The following is a 25012-nucleotide window of genomic DNA, read 5'->3' on the forward strand; positions in this document are numbered from 1 at the left end:
CGAATTGTCCCAACCGCCCTATGACATCATTATCATTCTCATCTTGGAGAAGAGGCTCAGAGAGGGAGTGGGACAGGCACCAGGTCACACAATGACTCAGGGACAGCACATAATGAGGGCACATCTGCAGCTTCAAAGTTCATGCTCTTGCCTTGGGCCCAGCAGCCTTTAGGAAAAAAGCACCACTCTTCCAAGTGCCCGCAGGGAGCAAACATCTGTGGCAGAAGATGACTGGGGGCTCCTGAGCCCGGAACAGGGACAAGATGCGGCAGTCCCTGCTGAGTGAAAGGGAGAGCTCGGCAAGATGGATGAGGAGCATCGGAGGCAGGCAGAGTGCTGGGGCCTGCGCCCGCTGCCACTGGGCAGTGATTGATGACAGCCTGGCCACGCGAGGAGAGCAGCCAGGCCTCTGGAGGCTGCAGTGGGGAGGGCGAGGAGAGGCTATGAATATTTCAGAGAGGCAGCGGGAGCTGGAGGGTGGGAGGGTGGGAGTTGGGCGGAGGGAGGCTCTCCGGTAGGAGGTGGGGGCTCAGGGACAGCGGATTAAGGGAAGACAGATACCAGAGAAGGGGGAGCTAGGAGAGGGGGAAGGGGCTCTCAGAGAGCGGGCTCAGTGAGGGAAAAGGGAGGATGGGGAGGGGCAGTGGGCTTAGCGAGGGGAAGGGGGCTCCGAAATAGGACGCGAAGGCTAAGGGTGCAGGCATCAGTGAAAGGGGCTCAGTGAGAGAAGAGGGGGCTCGGTGAAGGGTAGTGGGGCGCAGTGAACGGGACTGAGGGACAAAGAATCAGTGTCAGGAGGGGACTCAACGAGGGGAGAGGCCTCACTAAGAAGGATAGGGCTCCCTGAGAGGGTGAGAACCTCAAAGGGGGGAGGGCTCTGCGAGGGGGCAGAGCTCGTGCTCTTCTTTCTCTTTTGCAAAATACTGGCACCGTTGAGGGGAGGACAAAATATAGCATGGCTGAGGCTGGGGCCTGTAAGGGAGGCTCCCGATTGGGTTCCCCAAATCCCTGCCTGACCCTCTAGAGGTCCAAGCCGCAGACCTGGGTGCCGGGCACATCCTGACCTTACGGCCCGGCCAGGCCCCGGTGCGCCGCGCGGGGTAAGGGGCCGCCGGACGGCCCGGCCGCGGCGGCGGGTGGTGAGCGTCCCTGTCGCCGGCAGCGTGGCGGAGACCCCGCGGCTGATCGAGGGCGCCGAGCCGGGCCTGGAGTACGCGCCCTTCGACGAGGACGACGGTCCAGTGGACTGCGACTGCCCGGCCGCCTGCTACCGCGGGCACCGGGGGTACAGGTCAGCGCCCGCCGCCGCGGCGGGGGGATGGAGGGATGGGGGCCACCGTTCCGCCCTCACCTTTTCTCCCCACCCCCGCCCCTTCTCACCCAGGACCAAGCACTGGTCCAGCAGCTCGGCGTCGCCCCCTCCCAAGAAGAAGAAGAAAAAGAAAGGCGGCCACAGGAGAAGCCGGTGAGAGCCGCCACCCGGCCAGAGAGGGTGGGAAGGGCGCTGGGGGGGACCCCAGGTGCCCATCCTTCGGCCCGCAGGGCGCCAACGCCGCACCTTTGGGCCCCTGCCTTTACTGAATCCCTCCCCTTCGCTGCGCTAAGTGCCCTCCCCCTCACTGAGCCCCTCCTCTCCATCACATCCCTCCCCTCCATCACATCCCTCCCCTCACTGGGCCCCTCCCCTTCACCAAGCCCCTCCCCTCGCTGAATCACCACCACCACCACCACCACCACCACGTTGTCACTCGCCCGCCCCAGAACTGGACACACTCCCCGCCTCCTTGATCCACCTGCCCTCCTTCTTCTAGCACCTGCCCCGGGTCCTGCACCCACCACAAGTGTGAGTAGCGTAGGGAGGAGGCGTTTGGCTGGTCTCATCTGTGACTCCCCTTCTCTATGTGCCTCCTTCCCTGTGTGAGACCCTGGGGCCACAGCTAACACCATCCAATTGTCTGTTTCCCTTCTTTCTCCCCCTGCCCTCAGCAAAAAGAGGAGACTAGACTCCGAGTGCAGGTCAGTGATGAAAGCGGGTCAAGGATGGGCTGGGCCTGGAGAGGATATGTGTGGGTGGGAGAGTCCAAGGTCATTCCCCAGAGGCAGAAGGCCAGCCACCTCAGGTCCTGGAGCCTGGACACAGCCAGCATGCCAGCTTTTCCCCACAGAGGTCAGAAATCCCATCACTGGAGACCCTAACCTTTGGGTTTGAAATATTCACAATGCCCAGGAGGCTGGAAAACTGAGGAATGGATAACACAAGCAGCTCCATCAACTACCCTTAGAGAATTTGCAGACCCTTAGGGCCTTGGTTCACTCTTACAATGGCAGTTGGCTTTATGCCCTGGAGGCCCCTTTCCAGCTTCAATGCCCCAGGCACAAGGACTTCCCCAGCCATTTTCACCACCCCTCCATCCTGGGCCCCAGTTCACCAGAACCCCCCAACTGTGTCCACAGCTGTGGGAGCTCCTCACCCCTGCGCAAGAAGAAGAAGAGTGTGAAGAAACACCGCCGAGACAGGTACCCTCCCTCCCCTGGGGCCTCCTTTCACTTCCATGGGGCCCCCACAACCAAGGCTGTGCAGATCCTGTCCCCAGGCCACCCCAAGCAGGCTCAAGAGAACCCTTTTATTGGCCCTACAGGTCTGATTCTGGGTCCCGGAGGAAGAGACGGCACAGGTGAGTGGCACTCTATGGAGGCATGACAAGAGGATGTGCACAGAGGCCAGTCCCACTCCTGGGACCAGGAAGCCATGATGGCAGGGAGTTGCAAGGGTCCTGCCCTGCTCCATCTTCCCACTCCAGGGACTCCTTCCCAGAGCCAGACAGGGGAGAGGAGGAGGATGAAGGCCAACTGCAATCCTTGCCTGCCCACAAGTCAGCCTTGCCTTGGGGGTCCCCAAAACTTCCAGACAACACAATAGGCCCAATGTCCAAGGGCTGCATCTCTAGAGGTGCCAATTAAGAAGGCAGAAGCATCAGGACCCCAAATTTGCAGGGAAAAGACAAGCCAGGCAGAAGGACCTCCTTGGTCTAGACAGCTCAGTGGGTAGAAGATAGGGTGAACAGGCTGCGACTGAACATGGAGTTTCTGGGGGCAAGTGCCAGCCCCCAACAATCCTGCCAGGTGGGGCTAGGAGCCAGCGCAAAGCTCTGAGCATGACAGTGACTTGTTCAGGATGGACTGAAGAGGGGAGAGCAGGAGGTGTAAGGCTGGAACCCAGGCAGAGGCAGGGGTGTGGAAAGTAGAAAACTCAGAAGATGTGGGGCAGTTACATCCCCACTGTTGGCATTGGAGCCAGACCCCCTCCCAGCAGCCCTGAGGAGGGGCAGAGTCCGCAGTCCCATTCCTGCAATGAGAATTAGACTACAGCTGCTTGCAAGGTGGGGGAAGAGCCTAAACAAACACCTACAAACACCTAATCCTGGCCCTCCAGTTCCCCAATTTCCTGTCCTCCCCACTTCCATCCCCCTCCGGTCCCTCTGGGCCAGCGTGGGCCCCTACTGCCTCCCAGTGGTCACCATCAGCTTGCACAGCTCCTCTGTCCTGTTCTCATCAGTCCTGGGAAGGACCTAGAGGTGAGCTAGGGCCATATCAGCTCCAGATAGGGAGACTGAGGCCTGAATCAGGCAGCATGGATTCTAGAACTCAAATCTCTGGACTCCCGTGCCCACCCCCCCACCCAGTCTGCTCCTGTGTGAAACACGTTCCAGTGTTTCTTAGCATCACCTTGTTTTCAGTCAGAAGGAGGCATCTGTTCAGGACTAGAGCAGGAATCTGGTGGAATCAGGGAGGGTGGGGTTGAGAGATCTATAGGGACCAAAAGTGGGGTGATACCTTAGAAGCCTAATCAGAAGTTTCTCGGTCCATCTGTCAAAGGCAGAAGGAGCTGGGCCCACCCCAGAGAGCCAGATGAGGTGGGATAGAGATCCCGAGGAGTAACTCAAAGGTAGATCATATCCCAAGGGAAAGCATTTCTTTCCTAAACCCCTGGTGAACTGGCCCAGGGCTGGGCCACAGTCTGAGGGGACAGAGAGGCAGAGGGCCTGGACTCTGCCCTAGAGAGCCCCCTCTGAGGGAACCTGGGGCACAGGAGACCCAAATGAGGTGTGGAGGGGCCACCCGTACCATGGTGACTCATCAGAGGGGCCTGTCTCGAGACCAATGCCAGAAGGAAAGGGCAAGTCCCCCCTCCTTCTGGGGCCATGGCCACATCACCTATTGCACCCCCAGAGAGAGCAGCAGTTGGGCTGAGGCAGGAGGTCATGCAGGTAAGGACTTCCAGGAAAAGGAGAGACTAAGGCCCTGCAGAATCGAAGGGACCAAAGCAGTGAGGTGGGGTGGGCAAGTCCACGCCAGCCAGGAAGTCTCATCCAGGGAGCCGCAGGTGCAAGAGAGGAACAAATCTCAGATCACAGCTGGACACAGCCCAGCTCCAGGGCTCAAAGGCCCCAGCCTACCACTGGTGGGCTTATGGCTCAGGCTGTGCTGTCACTGTAGCCTCTGCTTTCTGCAGATCTCGAAGCCCCAAGAGCAAAAGAAAAGAAAAGAACAAAGAGAGGAAGAGGTGAGTACCCTCTGCCACCCCTCAGCCCCCTCCTCTCCATCCCACAGAAAACTGGGCCTTCTAGAATTACAGTATCAGGCCCTCAAAGATAGCTCACTTTGTCCCGCCTGCCCAGATGGAAAAATTCAGACCTAGAGAGGAAGCCAAGAGCCCCCGACCCCCACCATGAGTCAGCGGCAGAGCTGGAACTGGAACCCAGGCCTGTGGCCTCCCAGGCCAGGTTCCCTTGGAGCTCAGTCCTGTGACTCCCCTGCTTCCCCTCATTCCTGTCAAAAGGGCACCAGCTGAGAGGCGAGGGAGGTCTTGAGGGGCTGGGACTGTCTAGAGAAAAGGACACCTTTTCCTAATTCTGACATGACCCGCATGGACTAGCTCTAGGCCCAACATGGTTTGCAGTATTTTTGTAGGAGGCTATGGAGTAAGGGGCAGGGGAGGTAGTGGCTTCCATCAGGCCTGCACAGAAATCCCCTGTGGTGAGGTTGGGCAGAACTTGAGTACAGCCTGATTTATCTCCCAGGCCACATGTAGAGTCCCCTGGCCGGAGGTCCCATCGCCACAGCAGCGGCAGCTCCCACAGCCCCTCACTCTCCTCCCACTACAGTGATTCCAGATCACCCAGCAGGTAGGTCCCAGGCCACTGGGAGCGCTCTGGTGTGATGGAGCTCGGCTTTGTGCTGGAGGGAGGGGACTTGCAGCTTAAACACCCGCAAGGGCTGCGGAGCGGGGCTGGTGGGTAGACAGCGACTAAATTAGTGGGTAGAAGTTTAGCGGGGCTACGCTGCTGCCCACGCCCGAGGGCGCCCCAGTCCCTGAATTGGAAAGGGCTGGGGCCGTGCTCTCTCCAGGGAAGGGTTTCCCGGCCCAGCGAGAGCGCGGGTAGGGGGCTGCCCTTCGTGCCGGGCAGCGGCCGCTCGCAGAGGGGGCGTCCCACGCCGGCTCCCCCCATGCAGGCTGAGCCCCAAGCACCGAGACGACGGGCGGAAGACGGGCAGCCAGCGGTCCAGCGGGAGCCGGTCGCCTTCCCCGTCCGGCGGCAGCGGATGGGGGTCGCCCCAGCAGAACGGCGGCAGCAGGCAGCGGAGCGGAGCGCACGGGGGCCGCCCGGGCTCGGCGCACAGCCCGCTCGATGTACGTACGCTTCGCTTTGCAGAGGGTTCCCGCGCCGCGCGGGCTGCGCCGAGCTGGGTCAGGGCGGAGCAGGGTCGGGGCAGGGTCGCCGCGGGGCAGGGGGCAGTCAGTGCGTCACGGGGGCGAGGCCGGCCGCTCCCGCCTCCCAGGCGCTCTCCTGGCATCGTCCAAGCGGTCGGGAACGCTTGGATGTTTCGCCCACCCGGCCCTAGTGTCGGTGGGGGAGGGGGGCCTGCACTCTTGACCTTGGCAAACTGAAGGCCAGAGGAGGTTGACCACTGGGACACCCAGCCACTTGGGAAAAGAGCTGGAAAGAAGTCAGGGTCTCCTGCCTCCCTTCCCCCAGGCATATTGGGGTGGTAGGGGGCATGGACTTTGGTAGGGGTCTCAGTCAGGAGCAGGATTCAAGAGTCAGGACCTCCCCCGGGCATCACCTGGGCCCTGAGCCTCCCTCTCCCCACCAAGTCCTGCCCCCTCTAGAACGCCCTCCCTCTCTCAACCCCGTCTTAGCCCCCCCCCTCTCTCAGATAGATCCCGACCCTCCCTCCCCCATCTCAGTCCCCTTGCCACTCCAGAGCTGCACTTCTAAAGTGCCTGCTCCAAGGAGTCTGTCCTTTCCTGGGCACTGCCCACACTTGGACAGGTATCTCAAACCTGCGGGTTCCACTTCCCATGGTCCATCCTTCCTAAGGCACCTCCCAGCGCACCCACTGCTCCCTCAGAAAAGCCACACCGGCATCACCTCAAAAACTGTTCCCACTCATCCTCCAGGGGGCGCACAGACTCCTGGAGACCCCTGGCAGGTGTGGTGATGGTAGGAGCTGGCAGAGCAATAGGCTTCTCAGCCTTTCCCAGGACTATGGGCTGGGCCAGGGTGGGAGGCTCTCCCAGGCCCCAGGGGAGGCCCTCATCCCCTTTTGTCTGTCAGTCTTAGAGTCCAGGGTAGAGGGGGCTGCAGGTCCCGGCAGAGGCACTGGATGGGCACAGGGGATTTGGTGTGGGCAGGCCTGCAGTTCCCCCACCCCTCGACCTGCAGGCTGCCCCAGGAGTCTCAGCAGGGAGTTAGGGGGGGTGCTGCCCCTCCCCAGACCTCAGGTCTCAGCAGCAAACATGTACATGTTGGTCAGTTTCATTTTGATTTTTGGCTGTTTCCTTTCACTCCCTTTCTTTTCTCAAACACCCTTACTCCCATGACCTCAGCCAGGAAAGCCAAGGGCATCTGAGAAAAGGCTCTGAGTCTCAAGATCAATCTTTGTTTAAGGACATGTCCTTTCTTGAGACTGCCCTGCTTGGACAACGTGCCAGACTCCTGGGCTCCAAGGCACCTCACTGGGCCACGTGGGGAGGATCACTCCGATGTCTTAGATGTAGGAGGGAGCTGACAGAAGTAGCTGAGGGTGGCCAAGACAAAGACTGGCGCTAGCATCCCACCCCCCAACCCCACAGGCACAGAGCCAGAACAGCCCAGTGCCCCAGACACTTTCTTGGGGAAACTTTACGTCCTCTGAGAGGTGCAGAAATGCAGGTTCTCTCAATCAGGGCCTTCCTCCCCAACCCTGGAGGCCTGAGCAGTAATCCCTGCCAGGGCCCAGGGCCGGTGCAGACAAAACGGCCACAGCAACTAAGTAAACCCCAGGAGAGAGCAGCCAGGGAAGCTGGCCTAGCTTCTGGCCTCAGCGGAGAGGAGGGAAGCCGTGGCAGCACCCCACTCTTGCCTCTCTCCCCAAAATGGGACAAAATTTGTCATCACCCTGGGACTTTTCTAGAAGACAGCACTTTGTTACTCTACTCACAAAGCATGCTCCCCAAACCCTTTCCCTACCCTTTGGGCCCCAAGAGGTCTGGGATTTCAGAACATCCCAGGCCTCTCACCCGCACCCATTCCCTCTTTGCCTACAAAGTCTTTCTGAGGAGTGAAATGAGACCTGTTCTCTCTCCAGGGAGGTGAGATGGGGCTGGGGTCACAGACTACCATTAACCAAAAAAAGTCTTTGGGATAAAGTACGGGAGGCGGGTGGTGTTCTTGGATGCTACCTTTGAAAAAAAAAAAAAAAAGAGAGAGAGAAACAAACGGAAAAAAAGAAAAGCTCACCGTTTTTAACCCCGTCTATGTTTTTGTTTGTTTTTTTAGCCTCCCATTTGAAACGTGGTAATATTGTGATTCCATTTCTTGTTTAGCCGGCAAGGGAAGAGGGTGGGGAAGTTTATGTAACTTTTCCTGTTGTTTTGTTTTTGTTTGTATTTCCTTTTTTTTCCCTTTTTCTTTTCCTTTTGTGATGTACAGAAATGCAAAGTATCTTTCGTTCTTTTTTTTTTTTTCCTATCTTCTATGTTGTTCTAGAATTTTGCTTTTGTGCGTGTTACTGTGGGAACTTCTAATGCAGAGATGGTTTTTGAATCTCAAGTGAACCTCAGTCATGTACATATCTCTATATTTATTTTTTCCTTTGTATTCAGAATTTAAAAGGGAAGATAACTCTTAAAAAACGACTCCCACACCAACAGCGCCAGCAGCCAGCCCTCTCCTCCACCTGCGGGCATAAGCTGGAACTGCTTCAGCTTTTAGATTAACAAAAGTGGTGCAGACGGTGCTTCAGGGCCTCAGTCTGTAAGGAACCTTGGAGGGAAGCTGGGAGATCCCGAGAAAGGGAGAGACTTGTCCCAGTTCACCCAGGTTGCTTCCCAGAGCAGTGAGATCCTCAATTCCATCCAGAATAAGATGGCTGATCCGCCCCTTCCGTGCCTGCCTCAGAGCCTTAGGAGGCACTGGAGGAGGGAGCTGAAGACACTTGATAGAGTTTAACTCAGGTGAGGGCTTCAAAGCCAGATACTCCCAGGCAAGAGAAGTTCCTCCTGATCTTGAAACAGGCCAGTGGGATGCTGGCTCCAATACATCTCCTACTTGTCCCATCCCAGGCCAGGGCTGAGCCCCAGAGGGAGTCTGGGTCCTACTGCTTACTGCTTTCTACGGCTCAGAGAGGTCAAGTAACCGGCTCAAGGTCACACAGCTTTTTAGAAGTAAACCCAAAAGGAGATAACAGCCCTCAGACCTCAAGAACCCCAGCCACAGCTAAGATGTAAGAGGGTAGTCAGTAGAAAACACATTCCAGGTGTCCTGAGCAGAGATGGGGAGGATTTATGAGGTGGCTTCTGGTTGTCTCAGCTTCTGTGTTCCCTCTGGGGACCCTGCCAGATGTCACTGGTGTGCTCCCAGTTCTCTCACCTCTCTGACACGGGGGCCTGCCCACACCAAGACCAGGGTACGTGTGGGCCCGGCATTACACAAGCCGGAACTACGTGATTGCTGCTTCACAGACCCAGGGAGCCCTGAGCCCTTACAGTTCACAACCACATGGGAGAATAAACAGTGAGGCACAGGGATGGAAGGGAGTGGCTCAAAGTCACGTAACATGGGACAGAAGAGTATGATGACCTCGTGGGACAAGTCCTTCCACCCGTCTCACCTGGTGCCTTCAGCAGCCTCCCTCCACCCCTAAGGAGAGAGACTGGTGCTAGCTTTGCCCTCCCAGCACAACGGCCAGAAAGTGTGTGCAGGGTTTGCAGCCTTAGAAGTATGGCCACCTGCCTTGGCTCCATCTGTCCCTGTTAAGGCCCCAACCCTTCTCTAGCCTCTGCCTCTGGTTCGAATGTCATCACCTAATAGGTGGCCTGAAGGAAAGGTGCCCATGGTTCTCCCTGACCTGCCTCATCCCAGGCCTCCCCCCTCCCCAGCCCCTGGAAAAAGCAGTGACCACAGCTGGAGTGGGACAGCCAGGATAGGAAGGGACAACTTGGCATTTCTTCCAGGATAAAGCCAGAAGGCAGGAGGGATGAAATTTGCTACAACAATGATGAAGCCAGGGGGACCCGAGGCTGGGTCAGTCCTCCAAATTGAATCTGTGGTTGCCTTCCCTTTTAAATGCACAATCCCCTTTCACCCCATCTGTCCACTGATTGGCCTTGTTTAAGCGGCTTTTGTCTTTTCTTTCTGCCTGGGTCCACCTTCCTCTTTGTCTTCCTGCCTCTCTGTCTCTGTTTTCTTCTGCCTTTGTCTCTTTCTGGTTCTGCTTCTCTGTCTCTCTGTCCCTCTGTCCCTCTCCCTGTGTCTCTCTGTCTCTTCTTCTCCATCTCTCTCTCTGACTTGGGCCTCTCTCCCCATGCTGCCAGCCCTTCCTTCACCCACCCTGTGGTTTTGCTTCTATCAGCTGCTTCCTGCATGCCCTCTGGAGGTTTTCTGTTGTTTAAAGAGTTAAGGAAAGGTTGGCTCTTGGAGCCTGTGGGTTAAAAAAAAAAAAAAAGCAAACAGAAATGGCTGGGCAAGAGCCCCCTTCCATCCCTGGGACTAGCCTGAAAGCCACAGGGCTGTCTCGTGCTGATTCAGAGGGGGAGAGCAGCTAGAGTCACCGTCTTCCCCCGATTCTGCATCCCAATGCGGAGACCTTCTTTCTTTTTTATTATTGCATTCCCGTCCCTGACCACTGAGAAGGTAGGTATCCCGGCTCCGCTGTGCGCCCGCTCCCATCTCCAGATAAGCCCCGCCACTCTGCTTGGTTTGAATGTGGTTTTCTTTCTCTCTCTCTCTCTCTCTCAGTCTCGCTCTGGTTGGTTTTCTTCCCCTCCCTTTTCTTTCTTTATTTTAGTGACTACTCATTTGTAACTTGCATTTTCTCCAAATGAGCTACAAAGCTGTGTTTCCTGGTTTGTCGTTTAGTTTTCTTGACTTCTCCCAACAACTTTTCTGGTTCATTCTTCTCTTTCCTACATTCCCTGCTCCTTCTTCTCCCTCTCCATCCCCACCCCCTGTGCCCCAAGCCTCCCTCACACCCTCTTTTTCTCATTTTGTTGTCCGAATGCATTTCTGTGTGGTTTAGCATTCCAAGTTTGTGTTCCCTCCCTGAACTGTATGCTGCAGTTGAGCCAATTTGATTTCTGTTGTCTGGAGTAGCTGCTCAGCCCCTCACCCTTTACCCCTGCCAGTCCCCAGGGCCACCTTGGGCACTAAGCAGTGGTGGAGGGGCCTGTGCTGAGCCTCGTGGCCTCCAGATCCTGGAAGAAGTTCTGGCTGAGGTCAGGCCTGAGGAAAGAGTCCTGTCCCACCCTTCGGGGCCTGCTGGGCTCCTATGGCTCTGCCCTGGTGGTAGACTGAGCTTTAGGTGGGAGCTACAGGCTCTGGGCAGCAGCTGGCACCAGGGCTGAATCTCACAGCTCCATCTTTCGGGCATAATGGTAGTTGAACTTCAGGGGGTATGTGAGCTGGCCAGGAACAGGTGCTGGGCTAGATGGTCTACTTAGCAAAGTCTCTGGGGGGCAATTTGAGAGATGGAGGGGACACTCAGCTCACCAACCCCCTGCCTGGACCACAACCCAACCCAGACGGGGCTCCTCAGTTCCCCAGCATCCTTCCATTTTACAATCTGAGCTTAATGAGAGTCAGCAGGGACCGGGATCCCCCAAGATGTTGGGGCAGAACCAGACCAAGGTCCTGGGACTTGTGACTCCCAACTCAGTGCTCATCCAGCCACAGAGTACACGTCAGGATAGGCTCTCAGGGACCCCAACCTCCCCATCCTTGCCCTTTAAACTGTTTCCTGTCCCACGTGGGAGCTGCCGTAGAAGTTTGACATCCCAACCCTCTGAGGCCTCAGTAGGCCTCCATCCTCAGCTTTGAAGAGAAAGGCCCCAGGCGCAGGTCCTGGGGAGCTCAGGCATGAGAACATTCCTCAACCTTGGGTGGTGCTGGGAGGGCAGACAAGGAGATTGTTCAGGGAGGGAGAAAGCACTGCTGGTCTGATGGAGGAAACTGTCCCAGCCTGATTCGGGGAGTGGAGGCCCCACCTTTAAGGAGTACCTGATGTAACCAGGGCCCCCAAAATGCTGAGTTAGAGGGGTAGCTGTTCCAGATGCTCACTTGTTCTCGTCCTGGAGGATACTAGGGTCGGGTGAGTGCACGTCCCTTGCTGTTCTCCTTGTTTTTCCCCTCAAAAATGTCTTACATAAGCAAAAGAGAAGATGCCAGGGAGCAAGTGGTACCAGGGAGCAGAGGGGCTCCTGCAAGCAGGGCTCAGAGGCAGGTGAGGTCCCTCATTCACTCATTCACTCACTGATTCACTCACTCATTTTTTCATGCACACACTAGATGAGCGTGTGCTGGCTCAGAGTGCCAGCCCCCATCTGGGTGTCCCTGCCAGTGGAGAGGCAGGCAGGCCTGTGTTCACGGCCCCCACCTGCAAGGCTGAAGGACTGACAAAGATCGCCCAGGACAATGAGAGGGAAAAAGTTGAACCATGGATGGGGAGCTCCTGCTGGTGATGGTAGCCCTGGCCCTGGCACAGCCTGGCGCAGTCCATACAGGAGGAAGGAACAAGGGTCTGTGTGATGGTAGAAGGGCACACTCAACTCAGGGTGAGGATCAGAAGAAGGCTTCCTGGAGGTGGTGACCTTGAGCTAGAATAGAGGGGTAACAGACATTAGCCAGGCTAGCGTGGGGCAGGAGAGGAGAAGAGGCCAGAGGGATGGGAATCACAAAGAGCAGGCTTCTGGAGGAGATGTTTGGAGGCTCCTGGCCACCACAGTCCTGTCCAGCTAGGAAGTGCCATGGTGTCTAGGCCTGGGTCTCCCTCAGTCCCTGGGAAGAATGAGACCCAAACTGAGGATGAGGTTCACACTTTGGCAGGATCATGGTGACCCTTTGTCCTGGGCTTCTGGAGGGATGGGTGGATAAGGGTGAGATTGGCTCTAGAAGTCTCCCCAGGGAGGTGCTATCTGCCACCCTACCCAGCAGAGCCTTCCTCCCATCCTCCTCCTTCCTGGCCCTTGGGAGACACCTCACAGAGCCCCAGGCCTTCCTGCACTGCTCTGGCCCTGCTCACCTTTAAGGGGACCATAAGTCAGTTGTCTTCTGAAAAGAACCTCTCAACCCCTGTACAGGCCCACCCAGCCATGACCCAGTTATCCCCCATTTTACCAATGGGGAAACTGAGGCTCCCAGAGTTGGTCAGTTCCTTCAGGTCTCACAGCAAACTCATATCAGAGCTGATCCCAGGGTGTTCCACTTTACCAATTACTCTCTTGGGCTCTGGCAGCCATTTGGCTTGAAGGAGGTGAGAGGGAAATGAGAAAGAGCTTGACTTCAAGACATGCCAGGCAGGAAGCACCCAGATCAGCACAGGGGGTCTGGCCTGGGGGCTTGGACTTCTAGGGTTGGGGGCAGCAACATGAGGCTGGTGGACATCCACCAAACACAGATGAGACTGTTGTTCTTAACACTCTCAGCCCACTCCCAGCCCAACAGTGGGAAGTGGAGAGGACCCTGCTGTGTCTATGGGAAGGCACATGGTGACCTTCACCACTGGCCTCTTCCCTGGAATCAGAAGCAGTTGGCTCAGATCCAGGTTCCGGGCTGGAGCCAGGATTCACATCCAAGTCCTGATTCCCAAGTTTAGTATTCTGCCCACTTGCCTTGCTGACTGCTGACCAAAGTCACAAGCAAAGGCTTCTTAAAGGCAAGGTCCAGCATGTCCTTGGGTATGGGCTACTGTGTGTTGGCTCCGGACCTCCCATCCCCGCAGATGGTATCCGTCCACTTTACACTCTTTGACAACCCAGGGCATAGGAAAGACATTAGAAATCTGAGGCTCCTGGAGACTTCTTTCTCATTTATCTCTTCTGTAGGGAAAAGAATGCTGGATGATAGAACCTATTTCGGGGGGCTTGGGAGCTGTGAGGCACTGGCCACCTACTGGGGTGGAGGTATGTGATAGGGGAGCCATGGGTCTCCTGGTGATGTCTACTGAGAATGGATTGCCATTTCTCTGAGAGCGGCCATGGCTGAACAGCCCAGCCTCCATCTCTCTTAGCAGAGGTGAGTTGGTCCAGATCAGGAAGGTCAGAGTGCTCAGAGGGTCATGTCAGTACCCAATGATATCCATTTTGCTTACCTATGCCTGCCTCTGCCCCAAACAGAAACACCAGGCTCTCCCAGGTCTTCATGGCCCGTTTGGCTCTGAGCAGCTGCTCTCACCGCTATGGCTGGTGCTTATTGGCTGCTGCAGCCAGCAATCATAAGCTAGCTGTGCCTTGCTCACTCTCACCCCACCATGGGGCTGACTTCTTCCTCTACCTCATGCCCTGGCTGGTTCCAGCTTGTACAGAGAGATCTGGGCACCACCCCACCCCAGGAGGAAGCACCTGGGGCCATGCCAAGGAAGCCACGCCCCTTCCAGTCCTGGGCAGCAAGGTACCCTGAGGCATGGCAGCTGGTTTTGCTTTCTCCTCCTGCCAAAAGAGCTTGGTCCAGATCCTGCCTCTTTTCTAGGACTCCCTGGTTTGGCCCTGGCCCTTGCAAGGGCATTTCTTCTTTCCTCAGCAAACCCCATTGAGGCCCTACTAGATGCCAAGTACTATGATAAAAACAGGTTACTGAGTCAACTCCAACACCAAATCGGCCCTGGAGGTGTTCAAAGTCAAGTTGGTGCTGGTGACGGGGGGGGGGGGGGGGGGTGAGGAGGGGTTAAGGGACAGACTTACAGACAGATAAGTGCTATCAACTGTTAGTGGATAGAAACCCAAGGACAGGAGGAAGGGTCAGTTCTGTGGAGGGAGGGGGATTGAGAGGGTGGTCAGGAGATCCTGGAATATTTGCTCTGGAAGGGACATCAGAAAGCAAAGCCCAACCCTCTCATTTTGTGGATGCGGAAACTGAGGCCCAGAATGGGGAAGTAACTTGGCAAGGGTCACTCAGTGAGGCAGTGGCAGGCTCTCAGACCCCTAGTTCCCAGCCAGGGCCCTTTTGATGGTACCAGGTGCCCTTTCTGGTTTTCTGTATCCCCATCCTTGTGTACTGACTCCACTTTTGGAAAAACATTCGACATCTCTATCCAGCGGTCACCAAGAGGTGACTGCTCAGGCCCGAGGAGCCGGGCGCTGCCCATCCTTCCTCCAGAGGCAGCGTGGCCTCCTCGGCCTGGAATGGGGTGGTTACGTTTTTCTCTCTCTCTCTCTATCTCTCTTGCATTTTTGTGAATCTAATGATGAACTTACGCTACCACACTTTTCCCTTCTCTTACACACCTTACCTACTAAAGGAGGAAGTGCCACTTTATTGGTAAGTGGACGTTAACCAAGAGGGACTTAAAAAATCAGAACTTTAAAAAAAAAAAGAAAAGAAAAGAAAAAGAAAAAGAAAAGAGAGAAACAGAAAGACAGTCGGGTGCTACTGACAGCTCCACAGGTCTCTGCAGGGCCGGAAAACAAAGAAAGAAAAAATGTTAACAGAAAAATGTCAGTTCCCCAGGAGTTCAGACATTGTTTTTGATTTTGGTATCTAATGACATTTGTGGATTTTGTTTTTTTATTTCTGTTTTTTCTCCCTATCTTCGGTTCAGTTTTGAGTTCAGTTGTCCTGCCCCGCCCCACCCCCCTCTGTGTGCCGTGTGCCCCCTCCATCCCCTCACCCACCCCCACGCGCTGGGGGGCCTGGCCTGGTAGGCTGGCCCTGGCCCGGCCTCCCGGTGCCCGCCCTCTCTCTTCTCTCTGCCGGGATCCTCAGTCCCGTCGAGGGGGCGCAAAACCAGCCCCCGTGCCCGTTCTGGATCCCCTCCCTGTCAGCCCCCTACCCCCCACCGCTCCGTCCCTCTTGTGTTTTGCATGCCTTGAACCTTGCATGAGCTGCACTGTTGAGGCCAGAAGGTGGACACTCAGGAGAGGCAGAGGCAGGGCAGGCGCGGGGAACCGTGTGTGCGATGCTCCGGGACTGGCAGCCCCTGGCCTGGGCCCGGTGAAAGCCCCCTCTCCTTCTCTCCCCCCCCACCCCACCCGCCCGCTCTCTCACCCTGGATCTCTCGCTCCTTCTCTTGATCTGTCCTCTCTCTCTGTCTCTCCTCCTTTCCTCCGTCTCCGCTTTTTCTCTCTGCTTCTCTAACCTTTCCATGTCTCTTTCCTCTCTGTCTGCTCTGCCTCTGCCTCTCCCTCTCTGGATTCTCCGCCTCTGTCTCTCCCCGTCTCTGCCCCGTCTCTCCTCGCCTCTGTCGCCCTCTCCGTGTCCCTCTCCACCCCCTCCGTGCCCTCTCTGCCTCTCTCCCCGTCAGAAGCCCAGCTCGCCCTCGTCCAGGGCCCGCGACCAGGCGGAGGCCGGCGCAGCCACGCCGCCCGCGCAAGGGAAGGAGAGCCCGAGCCCGCGCTCGGCGCCGTCGTCGCAGGGCAGAGGAGGCCGCGCAGCGGGCGGGGCGGCCAGGCGGCGACGGCGGCGGCGGCGACGGCGGCGGCGCTCGCGGTCCTCGGCGTCCGCGCCCCGCCGCAGGGGCCGCCGGCGCGTCCGGCCCGCGCCGCCCCGGGGCTCGTCGCGCTCGCTCAGCAGGGCCCGCTCCAGCAGCGACTCGGGCGGCGGCGCCCCCGGCCCCGGGCCCGAGCCCAGCTCCGAGCGAGGCCACGGCGGACATGGGAAACGGTGAGTGGATTCGACCCCAGGGAGCCGCGTGTCTCGGACCCGCACGGGGCTCCCCTCCACGCACTAAGCACTGTCTCCTCCCACCCACCCCCCACTCCCCGCACCGATCCCTCTCTCCTCCCTGCTCATTCTCACTCCCAGCGCACTGACCTCCGGGTCACTGACCCTCCCCCGCCACCACTCCGCAGAGCAATCCCCGCACTACCCCCTGCTAACATCCAGATCCTCCTTCCACGACGGCGCACCCTCCTCCCTCACTTGCCCCACACTCCCTGATCACTTTCCCTCGGCAGCCCGGATCGGCCTCTTCCTCACGGATTCCTCTCCGCCTACCAGCGCCCCCTTCCCTCCTCCGGGAACCTCTCTCCCACCCAACACACACCACGTCCTCCCCATCACTAACCCTGCCCCTGCTCGATCCACTGCCCTAAAGAACCCCTTCCCCTCCCGAGTCCTTTCCTCTCCACTGGGCCCACTCTCTCCCTTCGCGAGCCCTTACCTGTCAGCCAGCACCCCTACCGTCTCCCTTCGCGCCCCTCCCTGGCGCCCACTTTCTCCCAGCTGAGCCCTCTGTCGCCGTGCCCTTCCTCCAGGGCCAAGGAGCGGCCCCCGCGCGCCCGGCTTGCCAGCACCTCCCCGTCCCCGGGCGCGCACGGCAGGCACGGCGGCCCGGAGGGGAAGAGCTCGTCGCGCAGCCCGGGCCCACACCCGCGCTCGTGGAGCTCCAGCCGCTCGCCTTCCAAATCCCGCTCGCGCTCAGCGGAGAAAAGGACCCGCAGCCCCAGCCGCTCGCCGTCGCCCAAGAAAACCGTGGGCCGGTAAGTGCGGGCCCAGGGATGGCGGCCGCGGCGGGACCGGGCGGGCCGGCCGCGCCGTGTCGCTCACCTCGGACCGGGGCCCCGCAGGGACAAGGACGGCGAGGGCCGCGCGAGGCACGCCGAGGCCGAGGCTGCCCGCGCCCGGCGCCGCTCCCGCAGCTACTCGCCCATCCGCAAGCGGCGCCGGGACTCGCCCAGCTTCATGGAGCCACGGCGCATCACCAGGTACGGAGGGGCCTGGCCCGAGGGGCAGGGACCTCGGGGGCCCTCGACGGACTGAACCTGCTCCGTCCGGGGAGGGGAGGGCCCTGAAGAAGAGGAGGTAGGGGTTCAGGGAAGGGAAGAGAGCTCTCAGGCTAGGGCTGAGGTGCTGGGGAAGAGTTGGGACCAGAGAGACAGGTGCAGGCTCACTGAGTGGAGGGAGGCCTCCAGAAGGGAAGGGTCTTGAAGGCCATGGAGGGGAGGGGCCGTGTTCTTGGGTCTGGGTACACCAGCAGACAAGGTGTTCAGCTCTGGAAGATTCCAGCCATCCCTCTTGGAGCCCCTCCCTCCTTCATCCCTCCCCACATTCATCTCCTGGCAATGATGTCTCCTTTTCTCCTTCATCTCAAGGTCCAGTCTGCTGAGTGGCCTGTGGCCAGCCTGGGGGCCAGGTGGACCCCCTTTCCACAGGCTGCAGGGGAGATGCCCATGTGAGCTGACTGGCTCTGTTCAGCTGTCAGTCTTTCTGCCTCTCCTTTTCTCACTAACCTCTCTGCTCCCTTCCCAGCCCCCTGGGAAACTTGGAGGAGGGGGCACCCCCAGTCTGGTCTCTGGGGCAGCTGTGGGGGGAACCAGCCCCTCCCACTTTGCCCACACAGTTGGCCAGACTCAAGGGTCTGGGCCTAGGTCTCTAGGTGAGATGACTGTCTGCATTTGTGGAGATCACCCTGAAGCCCTAGACCCCTGACAGGGGTTAGAGGGCCACAGACAAAATTCTGAGCCCAGCTCTGCCTCAGACTTGCTGGGCAGCCTTGGGATATCAGTGTGCCTCTCTGAGTCTCGGTTCTCACGTCCAAAAAATAAGCAGGGCTCCTTGAGCATCTTTTCAGCTCTAACCTGGTCTGATTCTCAAACCAGCCCTTACTAATCCTTGATGATCCAGATGTTCCTGAGGGAGAAGGGGGCACTGGCCCCAGAGCTAGAGGCCAGAACACCAGAGGCTTAAGGCTTGCCCTCAGACACCCCCATATGCAGGGGGTCCTAAGATGGCCGGACCTCCACACCTTCCACCTGGCACTCACCTCAGTCCCCCTCCCAGGGAGCCTCCTCCTCCTCCCACTAATGTGCACCTGTTTCCCTCCTCAGAATTAACCCCACGTGATGGGGACACTGTTGCCCCCTTAACTCTCTTTTCTTTTCTCTGGGTCACAGTCTCCTGGCTTCAAACTAACTCCAGGCCGGAGGGAGGTAGCTGAGTAAGGAGTGGGGCAGGGCCGGTGGGATTGGGCCAGGCCTTGGGCAGGGGCAGCAGTGGCCAGGGGGCTCCTTCTTGTTCCCTCCGAGTGACCTGAAAACCAAAATCCTCCATTCTGTGGGGAACAAAGAAGCAGGACTGGGCCATACTGACAAATCTTCCCATGCACAGAAGCCACTTGGCTTAGCTTGGCTAATGTGAGTTGTCTATATTTGTAAGTTTCATTTATTCAACAAATACTGAGCACCCGCTCCAGTCAGGTAGACACTTGGTCCCCTTTCCCTGCAGACAAGTGAGGGAAAAACAAAGTGATCACATGAAATTGGCAAGTAACCACTGTGTGTCCAATCTTGCTGGGGCAGGGCGGGGGGGAGGGTGGAGGCAGGGAGAATTCCAAGGCCAAGTCTCAAGGGAAACTGAGGCAGGGAAGCCCTGGCCACTGCTGGGGAGGGGCTCCAGGCCTGATTGAGGGCCCAGAACTGGCAGAGCTCAGGGCCCTGGATGGCCTGTAATCGGCTTTTCCCTCCCGGCAGTGCCCGAAAGCGTCCCATCCCCTACTACCGGCCCAGCCCCTCATCCTCCTCCAGCTGCCTGAGCAGTGACTACTCAAGCCGGAGCCCCAGCCGCAGCCCCAGCCCCGGCCACAGCCACGGAAGCTACAGCAGCCGCAGTCGGACCCGCAGCCGCACGCGCAGCCCCTCTCGGACCCCCAGTCCCAGCTACCACAGCCGGAGTAGCTCAGAGAGTGGGGGCCTCTGAGCCCAGCAGACCCAGCTTCATGCTCTCAACACAGGGAGCAGCAAGGGGTCAGGCCCCAGGGCCCGTGGGGGGCCTGCACCCCACTGCTACAAAGAGGTCCTGGGGCCAGAGAAGACCTTGGGGATGGATGCCCTGCAGACATGGAGGGACTGGATTCTGCTGCTTCTAGAGGGTCCCCACCCCCACCTCCTGCCTAACCACCATGTCCAGGGAACAAAGAGCCGTTCTGAACACAGGGATCACCCTGCCCTCCTTCCTGCTTGATGCCAGCTCACCAGGCTGGGGACCTCAGCTCAGTGGACCCAAGGATCCTTTGAAGGTGCCAGACCTAGGAGCCTCCCCTGCCACTCCAGAAGACCCTCAGCTCTTATCTGTCACCGGGTGGACATGGAGGTGGGACAGCAAGCAGGAGCTAAGTCAGACAGAAGGAAGGATGGCCTAACCCTTGGCACACACCATCCAGGCTGGGGAACTACTCCCTTCTGAGCTGGCAGCAGGAGGACCCTGGCTGAGGGCTGAAGGCTGGCCCCACAGCCTCCCCAAAGCCCTCCCCTAGCCCAGGAGTGCCCAGACTCAGTGGGCCCCTAAGCCTCAGCTTGAGGGTCTGGGAGCTCACCCATGGTCCCACCTATCCAAGCCAGGCTTTCCCCTCCTCACCGCATGCCCTGGGTCAAGGCCATGCCAGCAGGCCTTCTGCATGACAAGAGGGGGGACATACAGACCACAACAGCATCTGACCCTGAGATCAAAAGGGGTTGGGGTCAGGAAGTGGAAGAGAGAAGGAGTAGGTGGAAGAGGAGCCTGTGAGGGGGCAAAGCAATGCAGTCAATGACTGAGAGGGCCTCAGTGTCCCAGTGTGCCCAGTGGCTGGGACATGGGCCAGATGGCAGCAGGCAGAGGAGAGCATGTGCTTCCGGGCCTGCACAAAGGAGCAGGGGGCCCAAGGCAGTACTTCCTCCTCTCCCAGAGAGGGGTGCTACAGCTCTTTGAAGAAAGGGTAGTATCTAGACTGAGGCCCTTGGCCTGGGTTAAGGATGGGGAAGCAGTGGTCCCCAGCCCTCTTCTGCTGCTCCCAGCCCCCTCCTCCTGGGGCCCTCAGGGATCTCATGAAGTCTTCCTTGGCCCGACAGGGCAGATACCCTGGGCTCCGGTTGGGGGAGGGGTCTGGGGTCTGATCCGGGTTCCTCCCTCTCAATTTCCCCCTCCTCCGCGGTGCGGATAAAAATTGGACTCTAATAAAACACTTGGTGCCCGGACGGCAGGTGGTGAGACCAGGCCTCTGTGGATTTGGGCACCTGGGGAGTGTGGGGAGGACAGGGGGTCCTGGGGTCCTTCCCTTTGAGAAATGAGGGGGGCTCAGACTCCTGGGGACCCAGGATAAGAGCTGGCACCAAGGAACCAGGGCCTAGCATGCCCACCTGCTGCCTCCACTCATGAGTCTGCAAAGCCTGCAGCTCAGCTCAATGGGAAGAAAAACAGGGACCCAAAAAGACCTTCCACCCAGCCTGGAGGCCCTGTGGCCTTGAATATCCCCATCCGCCAACCCTCACACATGGTCTCGCTTCAGCAGTGGACGGGGCCGGGACAGGCCCACGTGCAGGACCCTCCCTAAAGGTTAAGTGGCTAGAACACAGCTTGGAGCAACACTGGCTGTGAAGCCAGGATCCACAGGGGACCGGGAGGATGCCGAAAGGGGATGCTGTCCTCAGAGTGCTTGGCACAGGGCCTGGCACAGCATGAGCCGTCCATAAGTGGCCACTTAAGGAAAACACTGTGTATCCAGCCCTGGCGGGTGTTAGAATGGGGATTGGAAAGGGAGACCTTAACATGGTGTTTTTTTTTTAATAGCTACTCACGTATTTCTTTCCTTTATATAGATCTACACACACATCCTCCCCTTCCTTCTCCTTCTGCTCTTCCTTCTTTTCCTAGAGTGATAGATTTTAACCTACTTTAAATCAACTGCTCTTGGGGAATCTGACGAAGGTTGGGAGCCCTTTCCCGAGAAGAAGGCGCATAAGCCCACACTCTGCAGGCAACTTCAGATCTCACAGACACTCTGCCATTCTTTAGGGCCCCACAGGTTGAGAACCCTGGTCCACCTCTGCTGAGAAGGCAGCTGACTAATCATGGCTCTGGTCTGCATGAGCCGAGACATAGGAGACGTCCTTGGTCTGGTCTGGGCCCCAGAGCAGGGGAGCTGAACTCTGAAGCACACAGTTGTGTCAACACACGACCCTCTCTTTAGCTTTTGCTCAGACTGGAAGGGGCACCGGAGGAGGCCTTTGGTGGCTCTGTTTCTGATCTGAGGAAGCTGTTCAAAGACACACCAGGGATCTCTTTAACCCTTTATACAGGTTCAGCAAAACTCAGTCTGAGGCAAGGGTTGGGGCTACAGGGAAAGCAGACTTGGCCCCATTCTGGACATGCCACCTCTTGGTGGGGGTGGGGCATGTAACATGCCTGAAGGTGGGCATAAAAGTTCAGCCTGTCTCCCACTGAGCCCAACCCTGCCCCTCCCTGCTTCCCCCATTGCCTTCCCTCACTGCCCAGCCTGACTGCCTTCCTCATCCCTCATCAGCATCCCACAGCCAGGCCGTGCCCACCTTTTCTGCCCCACCCCCACTCCTAGCCTCTCACCTGGACTGCTCCCCCCATGCTCACCTCCTCACTAGCTGGCCTGACTGAGCCAGGCCCCCTCCAGCCCATCCCAACCGTACCTAAAATGCAAATCTGACCATTCACTCGCTCATTCCATACATGCTTATTAATCACCTACTAAGCGCCACATCCAGTTCCTGGCTCTGAGGACACAGTACTGAATTAATGAAACAGAACTCCTTGCCCTGTAGATCCTGTGACCGTGCCCACCAGTCACGGGCTTGGAAGGCATCCAAATGGCTCCACCTGGAATTGCTTCCTGCCGCCCTCTAGCCTCCACTCCTACCACTGTCCTGGACTCCAGCTGACCCTCCTCGCTGGGCCCCCCTCGGCCCCGTGCACACCCTCTCCACACCCACAGGTTCCCATGAGCTCATGGTTTGAGGCCCAGCTCAGCTGCCTCCTACTCTAGGGAGCCTTCCTGAGCCCCAGCTGCAGTGGCCACTCCCGCTTCTGGGTTCCTCCAGCTCTGGGTCTGTTCCTGCCTTTTTAGGGCTCCAAGCTCTTGATCCAGTTATTTGTTGGCATGTCTCTCTCTCCCTAAATCTGTGAGCTTCTGGAGATCAGGCCATGCCTTCTTGTTGCTGCATACCCAAAACAGGCCCCCTGGAAATGTTTGTTGACTGAGTAAAGGAGTGAAGAGGGGAACCAGGGAATGAGCAGTTCCAGGGACCATCAGGGCTGAGACCAAAGGCAAGCGTGGTGGCGGCAGGAAGACCCTAGAGGGCGACAGAGAGAGAGGAAAAACTGCGGCTTGGCAGCTCGCCAGAAGGAATACAAAACAGGCCTGGACAGAGAGAGATCCCTGGGAAGGGGGCGGGGGCGGTGTCCATGTCATACTGCAAGCCCTGAAGCTCACGTCCTTGGCACCTTCCTGGATACTTGGTGTCTGTTCCCTGAGAAAGACAGGGAGGGTACCAGGCCCATCCCTCCCACAGACGGAGGATTCAGCTGGAACTCTTCTGTTCTGTACCTTGGGAAAATGGAAAAACACTGCCAGGAAGGCAGGCAGGGAAACAGGAAACTCCAATTTTACATCAGGTAGCAAGGAGGGGGAGATGGGGGCCAGGGTGGAGGAACCTTAGTAAGATGTGGTGTTTGGGTATCGTATGTCCTCTCCTGGTCTCTCTCTCTCCACTTTTGGAGCCTTGGGGACCCCTCTGTCTTTCCTCTCCCAACAAACACAGTAGCCGGGAGGCTGGACAAAGCTTTCCTGTGCCCTGACATATTCGTCCCCTTTCCTTAATCGGTTTCCCAGACCCAGGATAGCAAGTCACAGTGCACATGCCCAATCTGGGGGTCCCAGCTGGCATTCCCCATCCCCTGTCTCTCTGAGATGCTCTTGGAAGCCCCCTGGCCTCCCATAGGCCTCTCTCAGCTGAGGGCATATTCAGCAAACTGGCCCTATCACCAGGCACCTGCCTTTCCTTCTCCAGGCCCCTCTCCACCTGAGAAAGGCTCTCAGGACACCCAGGATGAGGGCGCTCCAGCCACAGGGCCTCCCACCTCCACGGGCACCACAAGGGATGCCATCACCTCCACGTCCTCCTTTACCCTCAGCTTCCACTCACCATAAACACATCCCAGGAGGGGGTGCTGGGGGCTGGGAGGGGGAGCGTGGAGGAGAAACTGTTGATTCACCAACGCTGGAAGGCGTCTTCGAGAACATCCAGTCCGATGTTCTCATGGTACAGATGAAGCAAATGAGTCACAGAGACCGGCCGCTGGCCAAGGTCACAGTCAGAGACATGTAGGTCCCCAGACTCTTAAGCTAGACAGATTCTTTTTGTTGGACAGTGGGGCGGGAGGTCCGGGAGGATGGGTCCACAGCTCTCCCACCTGGCCCATCCTTGCCTGCCTTCAGCAGTGATAGGGATGTGGTGACCCCAAGGCCAGCCAGAAGCCAGAGGCCTAGGGGATGAGCAGGCTAGAGACAGGTTTTCAGAAATGGACTCCCAGAGGGGCAGTGTCTAGACGCTTCCAGAAGGACCCAGTGCCCCCAGCCCCCATGCGCTCTAATTACGGCTGCCCACATCTTTAGCTCCCAGCAGGCCCAGCAACTGGCAATCCATCAGCTGTCAGGCCTCTCCCGGGAGCTCCAGCAGCTGCCTGAAGACTCTCGTGCTTTCTCTGAGGCTGGGCCAGGGAGGGAGGGGCTGGTGCCGCCGCAATTGGCAAAGACCTGCCAAGGGAGTGGCTAATGTGGCCAAGGCCTTGGGCACAGGGCTAGGCAGGAGGCTGGGAGGCTGGTCTCAGGGCTGCTGCAGAGTACTCCAGACTTTGAGGCTAGGGGTGAGGGGAGGGGCCCCTCTGATCAAGGAATTCCTGCAGTACCCACCTCCCCACAACCGCTGTGGCTTCTGAGAAATCCCTGGGTGGGTGGAGTTGTTCTCTTAATCCCAGAAAAACTACCCCTGGCAGCTCAGTGCTCTGGAGGAAGGGTGCCCAGTCAGGGCTGGAGTGGAACCCAGAGAGGCTGGCCCAACCCTCCCTGTCCAGGCTGCACACCTCGCCCTGGGCCCACAAGCCACAGCCCACGGCCCTCCCTGGACTGCCTGGGATCTCCCCTGCCTGACCAGAGGCAGGAGGCCTGGGCTCCAATCCCTCCACCCCCACCCCAGGCTTTGTGACCCTGGAGCCATCATGACTCAGTTTTCTCATCTCCAAAATGGGACTCTGATAAGATACTTGGACATGCCATAAAGCACATACAACCAGATAATTCTCATTAATTTAAGTCTCAATATCCAAAATTAAAGGCCCTCTGTCCTTAATAACGATGAACACTTCCTGTGTAGTAGGCACTTCACACGCGTTATCATATCAGAGATTCACTACAGCCCAGCAAGATGGATGTGTTCTTAGCCATGCTTTGCAAATGGGGATGTGTGGCTCAGAGAGGTCACCAGGCCAGTGAATGGCAGCAGATTCAAGCCCAGCCATGCTTGACCCCAAAATCCAGTTACTCCCACACTCCCACCCCACTTATCACCACCCAGAGCCACCCATGTTCCCTCCCCTGTGATTGGCCAGGTGACCTAGGAGTGCCTCAAGAGCTGACCCATTGAAGATGGGTGTGAGTTCTCAGTTCTGCCTCCCTCGCCCCATGGACAGAGTGCTGGGGGTTGTGCCCTGGGTTGCACAACTTCCCCTGGCTGGGGCAGCAGCGATGGATCCTCCTC

At 58.0% G+C, this 25012-nt stretch overlaps 2 protein-coding genes across 3 annotated transcripts in view; one reads left to right on the forward strand and one right to left on the reverse strand.

Annotated features, from left to right (window-relative positions):
* Window positions 1–16658, reverse strand: part of STYXL1 (serine/threonine/tyrosine interacting like 1) — a 129569-nt gene extending 112911 nt beyond the window's left edge. Inside the window, exon 1 of the transcript XR_004312555.1 lies at window positions 16636–16658. The gene's annotated coding sequence lies outside the window, so the exon portion shown is untranslated. The remainder of the gene's footprint in view (window positions 1–16635) is intronic.
* Window positions 1–20440, forward strand: part of SRRM3 (serine/arginine repetitive matrix 3) — a 35056-nt gene extending 14616 nt beyond the window's left edge. The window contains exons 3-15 of one of the 2 annotated variants that reach the window (XM_032459580.1): window positions 1163–1291; window positions 1385–1465; window positions 1987–2016; window positions 2455–2517; window positions 2640–2675; window positions 4514–4564; window positions 5082–5186; window positions 5515–5692; window positions 15778–16136; window positions 16730–16954; window positions 17042–17179; window positions 17567–17671; window positions 18944–20440. In XM_032459580.1, the coding sequence (XP_032315471.1) occupies window positions 1163–1291; window positions 1385–1465; window positions 1987–2016; window positions 2455–2517; window positions 2640–2675; window positions 4514–4564; window positions 5082–5186; window positions 5515–5692; window positions 15778–16136; window positions 16730–16954; window positions 17042–17179; window positions 17567–17671; window positions 18944–19169 (1726 nt within the window). In that variant the 3' untranslated portion in view covers window positions 19170–20440. The remainder of the gene's footprint in view (window positions 1–1162; window positions 1292–1384; window positions 1466–1986; window positions 2017–2454; window positions 2518–2639; window positions 2676–4513; window positions 4565–5081; window positions 5187–5514; window positions 5693–15777; window positions 16137–16729; window positions 16955–17041; window positions 17180–17566; window positions 17672–18943) is intronic. The other variant, XM_032459581.1, reaches the window with a different exon arrangement.
* The last annotated feature ends 4572 nt before the right edge of the window (window positions 20441–25012 follow it).

The sequence above is a fragment of the Camelus ferus genome, chromosome 18, assembly GCF_009834535.1.
Source record: "Camelus ferus isolate YT-003-E chromosome 18, BCGSAC_Cfer_1.0, whole genome shotgun sequence".
Lineage (NCBI taxonomy): Eukaryota > Metazoa > Chordata > Mammalia > Artiodactyla > Camelidae > Camelus > Camelus ferus.